Here is a 16,287-nt window from a genome sequence, read left to right on the forward strand (position 1 = left end):
TATTTCCATGAACCACGACGTCGCATTTCCTCGTACCCCGCTATGTCTGTGACTTGTGCCTCTAATGTGGAAATGTTCTTACGTCCAAGACCGAGTTTCGGGCTAAAGTAAAAGACTCCGTAGATTCTGATCTGATATGCTGTAGGCGTTTTCAATGACAGATGAGCTGAATGATCTTCCGGAAGATACCTGGAGTTGATGCTCACGTGTTCAAGAAACCGCTTTCCGTGCCTTGGAACGGTAGACATATAGCTTGTAAATATAAGCTGGATACATGCATCGATTTGAATCTAAATTCAGACCAGTGCATGTCTCAATCGATTCCTGGCACATCAAAGCTACTTCTTGACACAGCAGTATTTCTTCCTCTTTTCGTGGAGCTGAAACAAAACCATGAAACTCTCATCCATAGTGGTGCTTATCCAATGCTTTGTCGCTGCCCGGGGTGCTGTCACTGAGAGACAATCCAGTGGCTGTCTCGCTTCTGCTACTGGATTTGCTTCTCTGAACGGGGGCACAACTGGCGGCGCAGGCGGAACGGAGGTGACAGTAACTACTCAAGCTGATCTCGAGAAGTATGCCAGCGCATCAGGCAAATACGTGATTAAGATCAGCGGTCGTATCACCATCAGCCCTCTCGGCAAGGAAATCAAGATTGCCAGTGATAAGACCGTCATCGGATTGGGCACCACTGGCGAGCTTAATCAAGGTGAATTCTTAACATGTCCTTCCATTTAACACGTTATATACTAAGGCGGCTCCAAAAGGTGGTTTGGGCTTGAACGGGGTCAGGAACATCATCATTCGCAACCTCAAGATAGGTCACACCAACCTTAACGATGGCGTGGAAAACGACCGTGACGGTGTTCAAGCCGACACCGTGAGCAATATCTGGATCGATCACTGCCTTTTTGAAGATGGCGGTGACGGCTTAGTTGATCTTCGGAAGGACACCACCTACTTCACCGTCTCCAACAACATCTTCCGTAACCACGACAAGACTTTCGGCATTGGCTGGACCGAGAATGTCACGGCTCGTGGAACCATCAACCACAACTGGTTTGACAACACAAATCAAAGAAACCCGAGCGCCGACAACTTGGCACAAGTGCATCTCTACAACAACTATCTCTACGGCGTCACTTCATACGGGCACTACGCTCGCGGCAGCACCAACGCACGTATCGAGAATGTCTTCTTCGAGAACACCAAGAACCCCTTGACCAAAGACTCGGGTGCCGTACTCAATGCCTCTGGTAATACGTATAAAAGCTGCACTGGCACTACGGCTGCAAACTCAGGAACCTCCTTTGACCCCAAGAGTCTCTATTCGTACACCTTGACTGCTACTGCGGATGTTCCTGCCTATATCAAGGCCAATGCTGGTCCAAGAGCTTCTGTCTGCTCCTGAGTTGAGAGGATTACAGTCATAGTGATATATCAAGAATCCTAAGAACATGCCCAGTGTGCTATAAGTTGCAGTCTTATTATCTGAGTTCTCGAGATGAATCTCATTGTCGTATCACACCTACATCCCCATGAACGGCCCAATGTCTCATTTCTCTCAGTCATCGAAGCAGATCAAGTGATCTTGTACTAGGATAAAAATGGTTTAAAAGCGTTCGCGAGCCAAAAGCTTGCTTCCCCTAGCCTTTGAGACCGATGCTCGCCTACGTCTATACCCTCCCCAATCTGTGCGCTCAAACCAGCCACTTTCCATCTCCCTTGAGCTTCATCTTCGACTTTTCCCAGTGACCTGCGTCAAACTTCCACGCCCAAACCTCCTGATTGGCATCGTAGCTAGCTTTGTGGCGTGACTGGAACTGACCGAGGCCGGCAGCACGCATAAGTGACCTCCATGGCTGGTTGTCATCACCCGTTTCAATCCTGAACACCTCACAGCCCAGTTCGGTTCGAGCATGTTCAATCAACGCCTCGAGGATCTCGAGACCATAGCCTTGACGCCAATGTCGGTGATCGATGTTGATGCCGAGGTCCGTCATGCGCCTATCTCCCGACGAAAGTGTGGTCTTGCCGGCGAGAAATCTAGTGGGGTCCACGGTCTCGAAGGTGTTGTAACCACCATTGCCGATCAACTCGTTGGTCTCACGGAGGATGATGACAACCCAGCCGTTCTTTCCATCTTTCGTGAAATCGACAAACTTGTCGATGCGGGTGCGAATTCTCTCTATAGTCAGGTTCTGTTCCGACTCTTGGAAAGGAAAGTTGTCGGGCGTCTGGAGAAAATTGAGTAAATTTTCCGCATCTGACTGAACAGCTGTGCGGATGACCATCCGCGGAGTTCCGATCTCGAGGACGGAACCATGTCGTGATGAGTCCTGTAGCGCCATGCTGGAATCGAATTCGTAGATTTCGATGCGACAGCTAGGAATGCAATTCGGTGCTGTGCTGAGATAATCGATCAGACTTAAACAGCCTACAGTATTGATTTTAGTTGGTCACCAATACAGCGACGATGGACCAGCGGCCGGTTGGGAGACTCAGCGCTGCTTTATATCTGTAAGATGGGGTCCAGCCGAGGGTCCAACAGATTCAGAACCTAGGAAAAGGACTTGAATCCCTGTGACATTGTTGGCTGACAAAACACAATGGAATGCCTGCGCTCGACAGCCCAAAAGACCTCGAGGACCTTCCTTTTGAGGAAATCGCAACTCCCGACTTTCCGCGACAGCCTTAGACTACATCCAGAAAGCGTTCAGGCCCCACAAGCATGATCGCCTCACACGGAGCGCGACTTGCGGCACAGCAAATGAGTTCGATGTATGCAATTCAGACCATGACGCTATTCACACCTGCCTTACCACTAATGGCAATGCATCACTGCCTGGCCGCATATGACGCGCGCTGAGACGGTCAATCTGTCAAGGTGAGGCTGAAAACATAGCTGGGATGCACGTATAATGCGCGGATCACATCATTCCTACCAGAAAGTGCTTGCTTCGGCCGCCGCCAAATCATGTTGTCGAAATAGCTAGAATGGGGACGCGGCATCGTCTAAAAGGGCGACATGTATCTTGGACACTAGTCGGCCACTCTACCCCTCAAATTTTGATCAAATTTTTCACAAGACACAATACGTGCGGAGGCCACTCCTCTCAGAGTCAAGTACTGCAGTCTTCTGCTGCTGATACTCGGCGTCTTGGGTGCTTGTGTTGCAAGATGACAACGTTGGTCCAGATGGTGAAAAGCGGCATAACTCGTTTCCAGATCCCATCTCGTCAGTAAGTACATGAGCATTGGGCAAAGAGTCGACCGAAGACACTATCGAGACCAGAGAGGATTTGGAAGCATGGGAAAGTCCGTTTTCTCTATATCATCTTCATAATTGCCTTAGCCATCCTTACCAGATATGCTTCTCTACCTTTGCATCAACAAACACTCTACTGGGAAGAACCCGTGAGATCAGAGCTTCACTGTGGGTATATGATTAATATGTCCTTTCCACACATTGAGAGCAACGAGCCCCTGCAAGATCACATCACTGAGGTAAAAGCAGTGAAGAACGAGCCGAGAATATCCGACTTAGACAAAGACTACGCCATGCCACCTTCTGCTAGTGTCAATAATGCGTGGTCTTCTCTGCTTCCGAAAGAAGGCGGGTTCTTCGAACACCCTGCTATCATATCTAGTGCTAGTTGGTTTTGCTGTGTTCTATCATCTCCACTGCCTCGATGTGTTGCGCCTAGCACTGTACGAGCTTTACCCAGACACCAAAGGCTATCAGCTAATACTTCTCATTTCACGTCCCATCTGAATCACGATGGCGCACATTCCACCATGGATGCCGACTTATCCTATGACATATTCAATGTTGGCCACTGTTCTGACCTATTACGTCAAGCTATCTTGTGCCGCCCCGTGAGTATACCCTAAACCCTTTATTAGATACTTTTAAATCCTTTGAATATTATAGGAGTCCAGGACTGACCCTTCTCCACGTACAAGATTTGATGACCGAAAATTTAGAGCCCAATTCTGGCGGAGGTACCGGCTTTGGGACTGAGCACCGATGTGTTAAGTGGCAAGAACTGATGGATGGTGATGAACCAATTACACTGAGATTTTGAAACTCAAACAATTGAACGATGGTTCTGGGAAATATCCAGTGTTACACAATTCATATGGCAAGCTTCCTGGAGGACAAGATACGCACCCAGGCATTGAGAGAAAAGTCTGTTTGATGCTGCTTTCTTCCATTCCTGAGGTTAGCTGAAAAAAGACGTCTTGATATGGGCAAGACCGGAGTGCTGCGAGTTTAGCTCCTTCTAAGCACGAGCTTTGCTTTTCCCGAGCCTGCCTTACAGGTCGATTTTGCTTCCATCCTGTTTGTTGACTTGGAATGCTTGGCCTCTGTCTCAAAAACAACGGTTAGTAAATGTTTGGAATCAAGGAAGTGTTGTTTGTACTCAGTGACACGTGTATGCATGGTGGTAAATCTAGCGCGCCTGAAACAAAATTTCCCTGATCTTAGGCTAGTGCATCTTCCTGATTGTTAAAACGGCAATTTCTAATGTTCGAGAGTGACATCACAGAAAACCAGGCAAGTAGTGGAGTGATTTGCACTGCACTGACTGATTTATCTGAAAACACAAGATGAAATTGATGAGGCTTTCCTTTGCGTGTGCTACTGAATCTTTTCAATGAGTTGTACATACTGACAAGGGCCACTATGCTGAATATGCCAATCGTGAGTTATGTATGCTGCCCTTGCTCATTTACACCGTCACAAGCATCGAGAGGAGAGCATAATGACTCGAGGTAGGGAGCCTGAGAAGGCTCAAAGTGGAACGCAAGATGTAGCACATTGCCATCGGCTTAGTTCAGTTTGTCGTCCAGGGTCATTCCTACATAAAGGTTTCCAGTTGACTCTATGCCACAGAGACCTTTCTGAGAAACGTTCAATTTAGGTTTAATGAGCCCAGAGCGTACATTGTGGGCGGGAATACTACAGCGCGGCCGGGACTAGCTTCGGAGAAATTGCATGCGGCGGGGAACGATGAGAAGGATGGTTGCATGCCGGCGGAGAATTTTAGTCCACCTATTTCCGTGTCCCCGAGCCCCGCGAAAGATAGTATGAGACCATTAGTTTAAAGGAGCTTCGACCGCGTGGTCAGTTTGGGAACGATTGGCGGCTATGAGTGACTGACTTTCATGCAGCCAAGGATTTCATCTTGAGAACTTGTTTAATGATCACGCGCAGTGACGATACTTCCAGCTAGGTTAATAGTAAGGTTTATAAAACATGGAAGCTCCAAAACCTTTGCCACATCTATATGTTCCTGAACGTGAAAACCGCAGAGAATCATAGATTATCGCTGACAGGCTTGCATCAACATGAAGATTTTGAACGTCCTCTCCACCTTGGCGGTTATAGTAGGCAATACCTTTGCGGCTTCGCGAACATCGCCGCCATCCGGCGCAATCGTTGTTGCGAAATCGGGTGGCCAATACACCACGGTGAGTAAATTCCGTGCAAAACCACGGCGCTACGGTTCCTAGGGTCTTACATGGGGATCTGATGTGATGTCACTTCGCTGATGTATACCAAAGCTTCAAGCAGCTATAAACTCCATTTCAGCCAGCTCCACCGCGACTACCACAATCTTCATCCAGCCGGGCACTTACTCTGGACAAGTTTCCATTCCCAGCCTGAGTGGAAAGCTAGTCATCTACGCATACACTACCAACGACCAAGACTACACCAAGAACCAAGTCATCTTGACCAATACTCTATCAGCTGCGGATGCTGGAAGTAACGACTTATCCGCAACACTGAGAGTTGCGACTAGCTACTTCAGTCTGTACAACGTCAACCTGATCAATGGCTATGGAAAGGGCTCTCAAGCTCTAGCCATCTCCGCAAATGGCCAGTACCAAGCGTACTACGGCTGCAGCTTCGTCGGCTATCAGGACACGATCTATACCAACAAGCCACACCAAGTCTACAAGAACAGCTATATTGAGGGTGCGACTGACTTCATCTTCGGCAACGATGGCAACGCTTGGTTCGAGAAGTGCACGATCGCTATCAACGGTGCCGGATACATCACTGCGAGTGGTCGCGACAGCGCCGACAGCTACTGGTACGTGATCAACAAGGCCACAATCGCAGCAAAGTCAGGTGCTGGTGTGGCCAAAGAGTCTACGGTGCTGGGCAGGCCGTGGAGGGAATACGCGCGCGTTGTCGTCCAAAACTCACAACTCAGCGATGTCGTCAAGCCTGTTGGATGGTCTGCTTGGGGCACTAACCCCACTGCCAACGTTTACTATGCGGAATATGGCAACACTGGAACTGGTGCCAGCGGCACGCGGGTGAGCTGGGCCAAGAAGCTGTCAAGCGCGGTTTCCATTGACACGATTCTTCCGGGCTGGGCTTCTTGGGTTGACACAACTTATTGGAACTCGTCTTGAAGTTTGCTTCCTATAGCAGACGTAGCTCGTCAGGGCAAGATCTTCTACGAGAAACAACCCAGAAAATCGAGACTTCTCCAATAATCCATTTCTTCTGAAATTTTTCGTTTCTGTCTGGTATATGATCACCCTTAGTCCCTTCATTGACCCATGTTCTGTATTGGTCGATGATTGCTCCGGAGCATTGACGCTGGCGATCTTGGACTTCCTAAAGCTGGCGACTCGACATCGTGATCCGGTCTGGTACCGATTTGTCCTAAATTGTCATTGATATCATTTATCAAGCCTGCATCGTCGATATCTCGCATTTGTGATGTTAGCTGATCGTTGTGTCGAGAAAGCTCGGAAAGATCAGTGCGATTGCAAGAACTTTTAGGGATTTGAGTTGCTGATCGGAAGGGCCAAATTTTCCAATCATAAGACAAGTACGGCCGCAGGGGCGGTAAACAAGCAATGATCAAACCGACTTGCAAGTCAATAGCACTCCATAACTCTGTCAGGTCGGTGTTAGCACCATGGTCCGTGCAAAGAGGTAAGATGCTGTACTGGACATCAGGTTAGAAAGAGTTTCGACTCACCAATGAGTGTGAAGGAGCGAAAAGATGTTACAGACACCTGAATACCTAGAAACCGTGCCAGGCTGACTGCTAAGTTGATGGCTCCCAGAAAGAATGTGCAGTAAACACTGATCTTGACACTTTTATGAAGTTGCAGTCGGTACAATACTAAGAATGGCAGACAGAAAACTTTGAGATGTGTGAGAAGTCCGGATGCTCTTTTACCTTATGTCATAGACACAGTGATGGGAAACTTACTCATCAGATCTGCGGCAAAGTTCAATGCCCAAGCGATTTGGAATACTTGAGCGAACACTATTGGGGAACATGCGACTGCCGGATCTTGGGACCTTGAAGAGAATTTAGTTGGAGGCAAGGATTCCATGATCAAACGGATTAGCCTTACCAATTTCCTCGCAGAGGCCTACAAATGAGAAGTAGGATGAGCATGTTGGTACCATACGCACAGCCACAATACACCATGGTTCCCCAGAGAATCTTGCGCCTGGTTTCCATGAAGATCGGGAAAAATCGAGCATATAGACTCAGGAGTGTTGCCTTGCAGACATAGAAGGCTGTGAAGAATGGAAATTGGCCACTCCATTGCAACTGCATAGAGTGGTTATTAAACTAACTTACAATAACAAGACGCCCTTGCATCTCTCCAGAATCGAGACTCTTACTTCTCGGAAGTCAAGGATGCTTACCTTCCACACAAGTTCTAGGTCCTCGGGTGTCCCATCATACCCCTCTAGGGTATAGGCAACGTGGGAACGTAATACCCCCAACTTATGGAACACAACATCGTATGAAGCGGATGCTACAGTAAAGAGCCAGGCAATACAAACAAGAATGTCGCTCGTGATAAGGGGAAGGTTCTGAATGACTAATCGCAGGTATATTCGGGCGCCGATCAGAATAGCTGCGATACCTATCAATGTGAATTCGGTTCCCTAACTATGTTAGCCTGACTAAGAGTTTGATCTGAAAGACTACGTAGAAGCTAGTATTCTGCGGGGAAAGATAACACAAAATGAGTTGTGAAGTTTCTGGAGGCATCGTGACGTACAATAACCGCACCTGCGGATGGCCCATTCACGTCCATGATGAAGGAATTCGCGATACTTCCAATTCGAAAAACCAGACGTATCAAGGCCGATCAAAGGAGAAGAATTTAGGCCAAACCCCCCGAAATTCCCCACTGACGGAATCTGCGCTTTATTATGTTTAGATGGAAATTGTACTTCAGCTCTCCAGATGGCTTTTGCCTAGCTAAACGCCTGCAAACAGTTAGAGCGCCGCCACAAGGGGTCGGGGCACGTCCACATCGACAGCCACATCTAAGCGCGATCGAGCAGTGACCTACCAACAATCTGAAAACGGAAAGTTTGGTTCCTTTGTCCGCTTCGGTTTCGCTTCTTAACGTGATTATCTGTCCAACTTTTCGATGAAGCGCCGGGCTCGGCAAGACTACTTAACCTAAGATACGGGTTAGAAACAAGCCAACGATGTCTAGCGGACCCGAGTATTTGGACTTCATCGAGGTTATGACCACCGTTTGAGCTCTCATCGTGATCCTGTAGGCCAGTGGTAATACCTTGAATCGCACTTCGGGTGCTTCCACAGCACTAGGTATCACTCGACCCAAAGACCCTCTGAAACTTCAGAAGAGCCTCTTTACTCTTCGTTGGAAGGCATAATCACTGCAGATTCCCACCTCCCAATAGTGAACTCGTGAGTGGTCTTGGTCAGATCAATACTCACTATACGCAAACAATAGCCTGACAAGTCACGATTGATCTGATATGAGTAGACCTTCCGGCATATTCGATCTCGAAAATTCTATGTGATGAAGCTTCTTAGGGGTGGATGAACTGAGCTCGATCCTAATGATAGACACAGGCCCCATATGAATGCTATGTGTGCAATTGATTGACTTATTTTCAGGACACTCGTCGTGAATTCAATATTGCAACGTGGATGTATCTACAGTGGTCCTTATTTCTTTGAGTCCAATACCATAGTGGAATAGGCCAGATTACACTCAAAGTCATGACTATCGACATTCTATAATGAGTGCTACTGCAATACAGGATACTTGGACGTACTACCGTAACCTCACCACACATCGTCTTGCATTTTTTGCGGCGGCGACATAATGCGACAGTTGACCAGACCCGGTCTTTCTCCCTCAGTCTTCGCGTCTCTTCGTCTGTTGACGTACTTTCCACATCAGTGCCTGGTACGGTTGCCGCCGAGCTTTGATAGTCCTCTTCCTCCACACTTTATTCCACTTGTCAATAATTCTCACTACGTCTGCCACCCTCTTCGCACTGAAGATCGAGAATCAAGTCGCCAAATGTCATCTCCACTATTGTGATTCATGTCACATAAGGCAATTCACATACTCGTGTTACTGAGTGCAACTCATTGAGATATAAGCCTGGCTGAGCTGTATGCTTGACCCATGGATAATGAACCAGACCATATATGCATCGTCTCTGAATTGCTCTCAACACTTTTTCTCCTAGTTTCTCACTTGAATACCTCTTTCTGCAGTGACCCAGGCCCACAGTCTTCGACCTTCACCACGCGATGATATAATCGTCACCGTGTCTTTCAGTGTTGTGGTTTAGCTGTGCCTTGCCCCTTCATACCAGCGCTTCTCGAATCACACGCCGCGCGGCATCACACTTATTGACTGATTGGTCCCCGCAAATCAGGGTTCTATTGTGCTCTCAGAAAGTGCAGCCGGCTACTGCGAAAGGGTTTAGTAAGTTCCAATTAGTTCAGCTCAGTCGTCGGCGGCTGGCTGAATTCAGCTGAGCTGCAAGGTATGTGAGTGGGGACGGGAAGGGCCAGAACCGCGGGGCCGTGGGCGGGCCGAGAAGCTACCTATTTGAGCTACGCCTCATCCACATATGGTCGTGACCGCAGCTCTACCCCTGCAATGTTAGTGAAATGCCGTCAAGCGATGGGCACGAAACCCTCTCTATCACGTTGGTCACTATTTCACTACAGGCAGCCACACGGGTTCCCTCAAGAACGCTTTTCAGACCCTTGACGAATGAGAGTTGGCTGTGGCAGCGGAAAAGCAATGTGGAAGAATTCGGAACTACGTCTGAGTGTGATCTATGGACTCAGTTTGGGGAAAAGCCGTGATATGCAACCGCCTCAAAAGTTCTGGACTTGCCTGTTCCAGCGAAAATATCCCAAATAAGGCGACGAGCAATGTGCCTTGCATACCCGCTTCTATCCAGCGCTTGGGATGACGCCTCGGATCACATATTCCGAACTGACATTGAGGTCAGCCAGCCTCTTGGGCTTTCCTCGCAGAGGGGGAAATTTTCAGCGCGGATGCCGATGGTATGGCATATGCGTACATGATGATTATACGTTGTATACATGCCCGTATCGTGCTGAGGTATTCAGACAGCAGTAAGTCAGGTCGTTCCTTCAAATTCCAAGTTTGTGTTCACAAGGTGCGCGAGATAGCGCCAAAATGATCGTCGTGGGTTCTAAGTGGCGAAGATCGCGACAGCTTCCTAAACCATTCAAGGATTCTACACCCGAGGAGGAGTACGAACCACTCAAGCCATTGGATGTTTTTTGAATATCGCCTCAACTGAAGCTGGTATGGACGCCAGTGAGGCGAGGCAAGGGAGGAAAAGCTCATGTGTGCCTCGACTTTACCCCTGGAGAAGTGGAAGTTGTGATTTGTATCGCGAAGAGGCTGGCTGAACCTTCCACCACCATTTTGGATCACACAGCTACTCTAGTCACGACACGGGTGCTAAGCTGCGGCTGATAGCTGAGTGGCAAGATGATCAACCGAGTCTTGCGAAATCCAAACTGCTGGCTTCATCTCAAACTATAAAAGCCTCCATCGAAACCACCCCATCCTGACAACTCTTTCCTGTTATCACCAGCTTCCAATCACTATCAGTTCGCCAAGATTCTCGCAAACAAGCATACTTTCCAACTTTTGTTCTCATATTCATTCTCATTGGTCAATCGACTTTTGGGTCTTCTTTTCGCTCTCAGTAACATCTGCCCAGCAAAACCCAGGAGAAAAGTCATTCACTACGAAGCCATTCCCTACCAAACAATGTCTTACAACGCCCCTTCCAACACTTCCATCGCCACCAGCGGCGCTCCTCGCGCTGCGGTCTGGAGCTTGAAGTCCTCCAACCCTGATCTCCCTGCCGAGTCTGCCATCTTGCCCGATGATGGCAGCAACGGCACTGAGTCCGTCTTCGACGATGACAAGCGTCGTCGCGTCGAGCCTCAGAGCTTTGCTGATGGTGGCAAGTTCCGATGTAAGCCCTTCAATATCCTACAAAACCCCCATCTATAGTCCCCTGGCATCAGGCAAAGCTGACACAAGGAACTCCAGCTGTCGTTAAGATCCAGGCTTGCTTCAACAAGGGCAACGGCAGCGTCTGGATGATGGGCTCCGGCTGGCTTATCAGCCCGGATACCGTCGTCACCGCCGGTCATGTCGTCTACGACTGGGGTCACCGCCTCCAGAGCGCTACGGAAATCAAGTGCTACATTGGATACTCTGGCCGCGCGTCCATTGGCACCCCCAACGTCCAAGCCCGTTTCGGCGAGCGTATCATCACCACCGCTGAGTGGATCGAGGCTGCCGGCAACCGCAGACACGATGTTGCCTTCATCAAGGTCAACCGTCCCTTCACCGGAAACCTCCGAAACATCCCGTTCAAGGAGACTCCTTTGTTCGCCAAGAACGCCAACATTGGTGTTGTTGGATACCCTGGTGACAAATACCTCGAGGGCCAGAACGGACAGAGCGGAGAGAAGGGTGCCCAGATGTACGAGGAGTTCGCGCCTACTGAGTATGACCTCAAGAAGAGCGAGCGCCGCATGATTGAGTACCAGGTCTCGACTTTCGCCGGTAAGTTGACAAAGTGTCTCTTCTGCTCCTATGGTAACATGCTGACAGATACATGAAAACAGGCCAGTCTGGTGCCCCAATCTTCCAGGTTGAGAACAACGCGCTGGTGTCCATTGGCACTCACTGCTACGGTGGTGGTGGCGACGAGAGCAACTCTGGCAACTCCATTGGCGGCCCCTATGGTAACAACTACCATGCTTTCCTCGATCTCTTCAACAGCCCCCAGTTCCCACAAGCACAGCGCCAGGGTATCAAGGTTCTCACTGCCAACGGCAATGCTCGTCCCAGCAGCAACATCAGCGCCTCCAACGGCGCGCCCAGCAACGGGCAGGTCAAGAACGGCAGCGCCCCCTATTCCAACGGTTACGGCAACGGCAACACGTACAACGGTAACGGCAACGGATATTCTAATGGTGCCTCCAACGGACACAGCAACGGCTACAACGGCTTTCGCCAGGAGAACGTGTCTTCTCCCCCGCAGCCGACCCACTACAACTCGGGCACGGGTCTCCAGGAGAGCTCGGATGAGGAGGGCTTCTTCGATATCATCAGGTCGATCGCCAAGGTCGCCGGACCTGTCGTCTCGACTGTCACTCCTTTCCTTGGCCCCATTGGTGGGCCCATCGGTGCCATCGCTGGCGGCATCCTTTCGACTGTCGGAGGTGCCGAAAGCGCCCTCGAGGACGGCAAGGCGACTGCCGCGGTCGAGACCGCGATCAACTCGGGCGCCACTGAGCGCGCGGTGCTCGCCGAGGCGTCGCTTCAGGCCCTACTGAAGCTCGAGGATACCCCCGAGACAGCTGAGATCCTCCACACCATCAACTCGAAGTACAACGCCTTCAGACCCAAGTTGGATGCCATCGCCAAGGTTGCTCAGCCCCAGCTCACTGAGGCCGGGCTTCACCTGGCTCATCGCCAGATGGCCAAGATCCAGGAACGAGGAGCCTCTGGATTCCAGGAATCTGATATCGAGCTTCCTCGCGAGCAGCTCAGGGGGCTCCAGTACAACCAGCAGGGTTCGCAAGGAGCCTTCGTTCAGGGCCTGCTGGCACCCACTCGTCCGGTCTCGGGTGAAGAGGGCTTCTTTGACTCCCTCGGCTCCGTCTTGAGCAAGGGCATCAGCTTCGCCAAGCCCTTCATTGCGAGTGCCGCTCAGGGAGCACTCTCCGGCGTCATCGGCCGTCTCGGTGGTGGCGCAGAGTCCTCCTTCGACACCCCCGCCGTCGGCTCTCACGAGTATGCCACACTCCTCGCGTTCAAGCGTGCTGCTGCCGCAGAAGCCGCTCTGCAGACCCTCATGGCTCTGCCTAAGGAGAAGCTCGACCGCCTTCGCGTCAGCGAGCCCCAAAACGGCGAGGAGGGTTTCTTCGACGTCATTAAGGCTGGCGTCCAGAAGATTGCCCCCTCCGTGCTGGACATCGCCAAGACTGCCATGCGCAAGGTCGTCCCCGTCATCGTCGACGCTGCTTCCCAGAAGATCAAGAGCGCCGTCGGACAGGAGAGCGCCGACTCGGCTCCCCGCAACAACATCACCAGCACTACCAGTGTCATTAGGACCAAGAGGTCCGTCGCAGACTTGCTTACCGCGTCGGGTCAGTCCTACAAGGGAGCGAAGGTGAGCAACAGCCCTGATGATTCCGACCACGTGAACGCCACCCTGGAGGAGCTCCTCAAGTCCCGTGAGAGTACATGGGTGCCTTCGCTCCACAAGCGCAAGTCCTGGGACTCGAACGACGACGGCCTCTGCATGATGGACGACGAGGATCTTTGATTTGATGCGTGGATAACAATGTGCTAATTCGCTACGACTAACGACAGGTCATTCCCACGTACTGATGATGGATGAGTTGGTCACGCTTTACCGACTGTGGCAGAGGTTCCGGTTGATGATGCCAATGGCGGAGGAGCGTGGGATTCTTGCCATCGATGGCTTTTCGATTCGACTTCGCGAGTTTGGAACATCCACAGTCACACGAGGCTGTATTGTTTCACTCAGCTTGATTGGCTTGGACAATTTTGTGCTTGTACTTGTATCTGGTCTTCTATCGTTTGCAGGATTGTGTGGTGTTTGGCCTCGGACTTTGGCTACGCATATCGTACTCAGAGCCTGTGGTTTTTCCATCTCTCAATCCAATAAAATCACTGCCCTTCTCAAATCACATGACCAACACCGTATTGTGTATTATTTCTCCTAAGACGTTTCTGCGGAGCATGGGATCTCGTTCTCTACAGGATTCTGCATGTCTTTTCGGTTTCTAACATTGTTGAGGGAGCTGTGGTTCGGCCACCTTCTACAAGTACTACTTCCTCGAATCGGTTACCGGAGTACTCGATGCGCTTCCATGTCTTCAAATCGCCCTTGTTCGCGTCGATCTCCCAGACTCGTGTCCTTCTGTAGTAACGATTTTCATCATAGGAACAGTAACCCCCGAACCCGCTACCTCCATTGTAACAGAGCCACGGGCCATGCTTGACCGATTGATCGTTACGTTCTACCAAATGACCTCGCTGCAACTTCGGCAATAAAGCGCAGAAGTCGTTGACATGATCGTGCCCACAGCCCACCGCAGACACCTCTTCTTGCACCAGAGCATCGTAAAGATGCGTGTTGATGCTGGGGCCTTCGGTTGGTTCTCTCCGCTTGCCACCGCTTATCGACAAATCGTCTCCTGCGTATTCGGGGAAGGGTATGTGCATGAAAGCCAAAGAAAGAAAGGGAGAGCTAGCGTCTCTCTTTGCAATGCGGGTCTTTTTTAGATGCCGTGAAGTGGAGGTGAACCAGTCGATTTGACTCTGCTGGATTGGTTCGTAGTCGGGATTCTTGTCATCACTCGTGATTTGCCCATGAGAGTCGAAAAAGAAGATTGTTGCTAATGGGACCTGCTTTTCGTCGCTGGAAAAGAGTTGGAGATAGTAGTTGCCCACACCATCTACTGAATCGGGCCCAGCCTGTGCTAGACAAAATGGGAGATCTTGCAGTATTGCCATTTGCTTTCCGCCTACGTCAACAAGTGTCAGCACAGAAAATTGAACAGAAAAGGTGCTTCGAGACATACGCGACAGCGCGTAGGTGCCCTCATCGTCATGATTTCCAAAAACCATCGCGAAAGGAATCGATCGACTAATCAAAGGTGACACAACCTTGAACAAAGGGGATTGTGTGTCTGGTATATCATGATGTACTTGGTCCCCGCTGAGAATCACCAAGTCGGGTTTCTCGACGTCCAAAATTTCCCCAATGAACTTAATCGTGTTCGGATCAGCTTCAATACTAGGTAAAGGTTGACCATTTGCGTCGATGGCATCGTTGCAAACTCCAGCACCCGTGACCATGTGCGTGTCGGAAATCTGGACGATCTTGAATTTTCCGTCTTTGTTGACACGTAAAGGCGCATTCGGGTCGTCAGGTCTGGGTATTGGTGGACCAAATCGCGCTGAAAGCCTCGGTGCGGGCACGTCCGGTTGATCCTCAAGTTGGAGGGGTGCGGGTAATAGTGTCCAGCCTGGTCGTGGGTCGACAGCATCCGTTCCGAAGAGAACGTCAATACCTGTCAATAATCTCAAATAGTGGTCAGTGTAGTGACTTCTCAGGATCCAAATGCCGCAGGATCGTTGCTCCCAGCCGTCCTCGCCATCACCGGGGGGCTTCGTGGCGCCGACCCAGATATCCGTGATGACGCGATTGCCATTGACAACATCGGCCGTATCCCTTTCTTCAAGGTATATCCATGCTGCCTGCTCGCCTGCGTGAAGGTAGAGATCTTTCTCGAGTCGATTCCATGTCCTCTTTTCCAGAGGGCAGGCGACTGGGACGCCAGGTGAGGCACAGGATGTGACAGATAAATCTGTTATCACGGTGTGAAGTTGCTTCATTTCTGAATTGGTTGGATGACGTCAAGCTTCGACCGAACGCCTCGCCGTTGAGCTCAGGATAAACGTGCAAAAGGAACAAAAAGAATGCGGGGCAAGCGAGTGTCATCATAGTGAGGTGGTTGCCTGATTCTAGTATCATGTGACCCAACATGCGCAACTTCCCGCCCTCGAATTGGTGAATTTCTGGAGGCTGGCGGCTACCGGTATCCCATCTCTCACGGAACACCAACCAATGAGACCTAGACGACCATTGTGTAACTACAACCAATCTGACCAAAAGCTCCGGGCGATGTGTTAGGACTCCACCAGCTCGCTCAGTCTGGTTTCGACCGGAGGCGGATCAAAATCTGATGGGCGGCGTCAGGGGGAAGTATTGCCAAGCAACATCTTCAGAGGCTGGAAGTGGAAATATCCATATGCTCCAATGATCAATCGTGAGTGACAATACACCTCCCGTGGTGCTGTCCATAATCGCAAGAGTCGCGAAGCAAGGCGATCATGCTAGGG

General features: G+C 50.3%; 7 protein-coding genes across 7 annotated transcripts; 4 read left to right on the forward strand and 3 right to left on the reverse strand.

The window, feature by feature from the left end:
• Window positions 1-393: 393 nt before the first annotated feature.
• Window positions 394-1,411, forward strand: CPAR01_05478 (pectate lyase Pel-34K; the record flags this gene model as incomplete). Its single annotated transcript, XM_060489756.1, has 2 exons — window positions 394-709; window positions 768-1,411. The coding sequence occupies 2 exons, from the start codon at window positions 394-396 to the stop codon at window positions 1,409-1,411; spliced, it is 960 nt and encodes a 319-aa protein (XP_060351222.1).
• Window positions 1,412-1,700: 289 nt separating this feature from the next.
• On the reverse strand, window positions 1,701-2,351 carry CPAR01_05479 (acetyltransferase; the record flags this gene model as incomplete). Its single annotated transcript, XM_060489757.1, has 1 exon — window positions 1,701-2,351. One exon carries the CDS (start codon window positions 2,349-2,351, stop codon window positions 1,701-1,703), a length of 651 nt encoding a protein of 216 aa, XP_060351223.1.
• A 1,430-nt stretch (window positions 2,352-3,781) lies between these two features.
• On the forward strand, window positions 3,782-4,088 carry CPAR01_05480 (uncharacterized protein; the record flags this gene model as incomplete). The annotated part of the gene is made up of 2 exons (XM_060489758.1): window positions 3,782-3,879; window positions 3,935-4,088. 2 exons carry the CDS (start codon window positions 3,782-3,784, stop codon window positions 4,086-4,088), a joined length of 252 nt encoding a protein of 83 aa, XP_060351224.1.
• A 1,267-nt stretch (window positions 4,089-5,355) lies between these two features.
• On the forward strand, window positions 5,356-6,432 carry CPAR01_05481 (pectinesterase; the record flags this gene model as incomplete). Its single annotated transcript, XM_060489759.1, has 2 exons — window positions 5,356-5,478; window positions 5,572-6,432. 2 exons carry the CDS (start codon window positions 5,356-5,358, stop codon window positions 6,430-6,432), a joined length of 984 nt encoding a protein of 327 aa, XP_060351225.1.
• A 552-nt stretch (window positions 6,433-6,984) lies between these two features.
• Window positions 6,985-8,094, reverse strand: CPAR01_05482 (uncharacterized protein; the record flags this gene model as incomplete). Its single annotated transcript, XM_060489760.1, has 5 exons — window positions 6,985-7,214; window positions 7,396-7,413; window positions 7,457-7,598; window positions 7,697-7,942; window positions 8,059-8,094. The coding sequence occupies 5 exons, from the start codon at window positions 8,092-8,094 to the stop codon at window positions 6,985-6,987; spliced, it is 672 nt and encodes a 223-aa protein (XP_060351226.1).
• Window positions 8,095-11,097: 3,003 nt separating this feature from the next.
• Window positions 11,098-13,678, forward strand: CPAR01_05483 (ATP synthase F1; the record flags this gene model as incomplete). Its single annotated transcript, XM_060489761.1, has 3 exons — window positions 11,098-11,308; window positions 11,386-11,907; window positions 11,970-13,678. The coding sequence occupies 3 exons, from the start codon at window positions 11,098-11,100 to the stop codon at window positions 13,676-13,678; spliced, it is 2,442 nt and encodes an 813-aa protein (XP_060351227.1).
• A 455-nt stretch (window positions 13,679-14,133) lies between these two features.
• CPAR01_05484 (phosphatase DCR2) lies at window positions 14,134-15,780 on the reverse strand (the record flags this gene model as incomplete). Its single annotated transcript, XM_060489762.1, has 1 exon — window positions 14,134-15,780. The coding sequence occupies one exon, from the start codon at window positions 15,778-15,780 to the stop codon at window positions 14,134-14,136; it is 1,647 nt and encodes a 548-aa protein (XP_060351228.1).
• Window positions 15,781-16,287: the final 507 nt, after the last annotated feature.

The sequence above is a fragment of the Colletotrichum paranaense genome (assembly GCF_030867605.1).
Source record: "Colletotrichum paranaense strain IMI 384185 chromosome Unknown Scaffold_4.1, whole genome shotgun sequence".
NCBI classification, from domain to species: domain Eukaryota; kingdom Fungi; phylum Ascomycota; class Sordariomycetes; order Glomerellales; family Glomerellaceae; genus Colletotrichum; species Colletotrichum paranaense.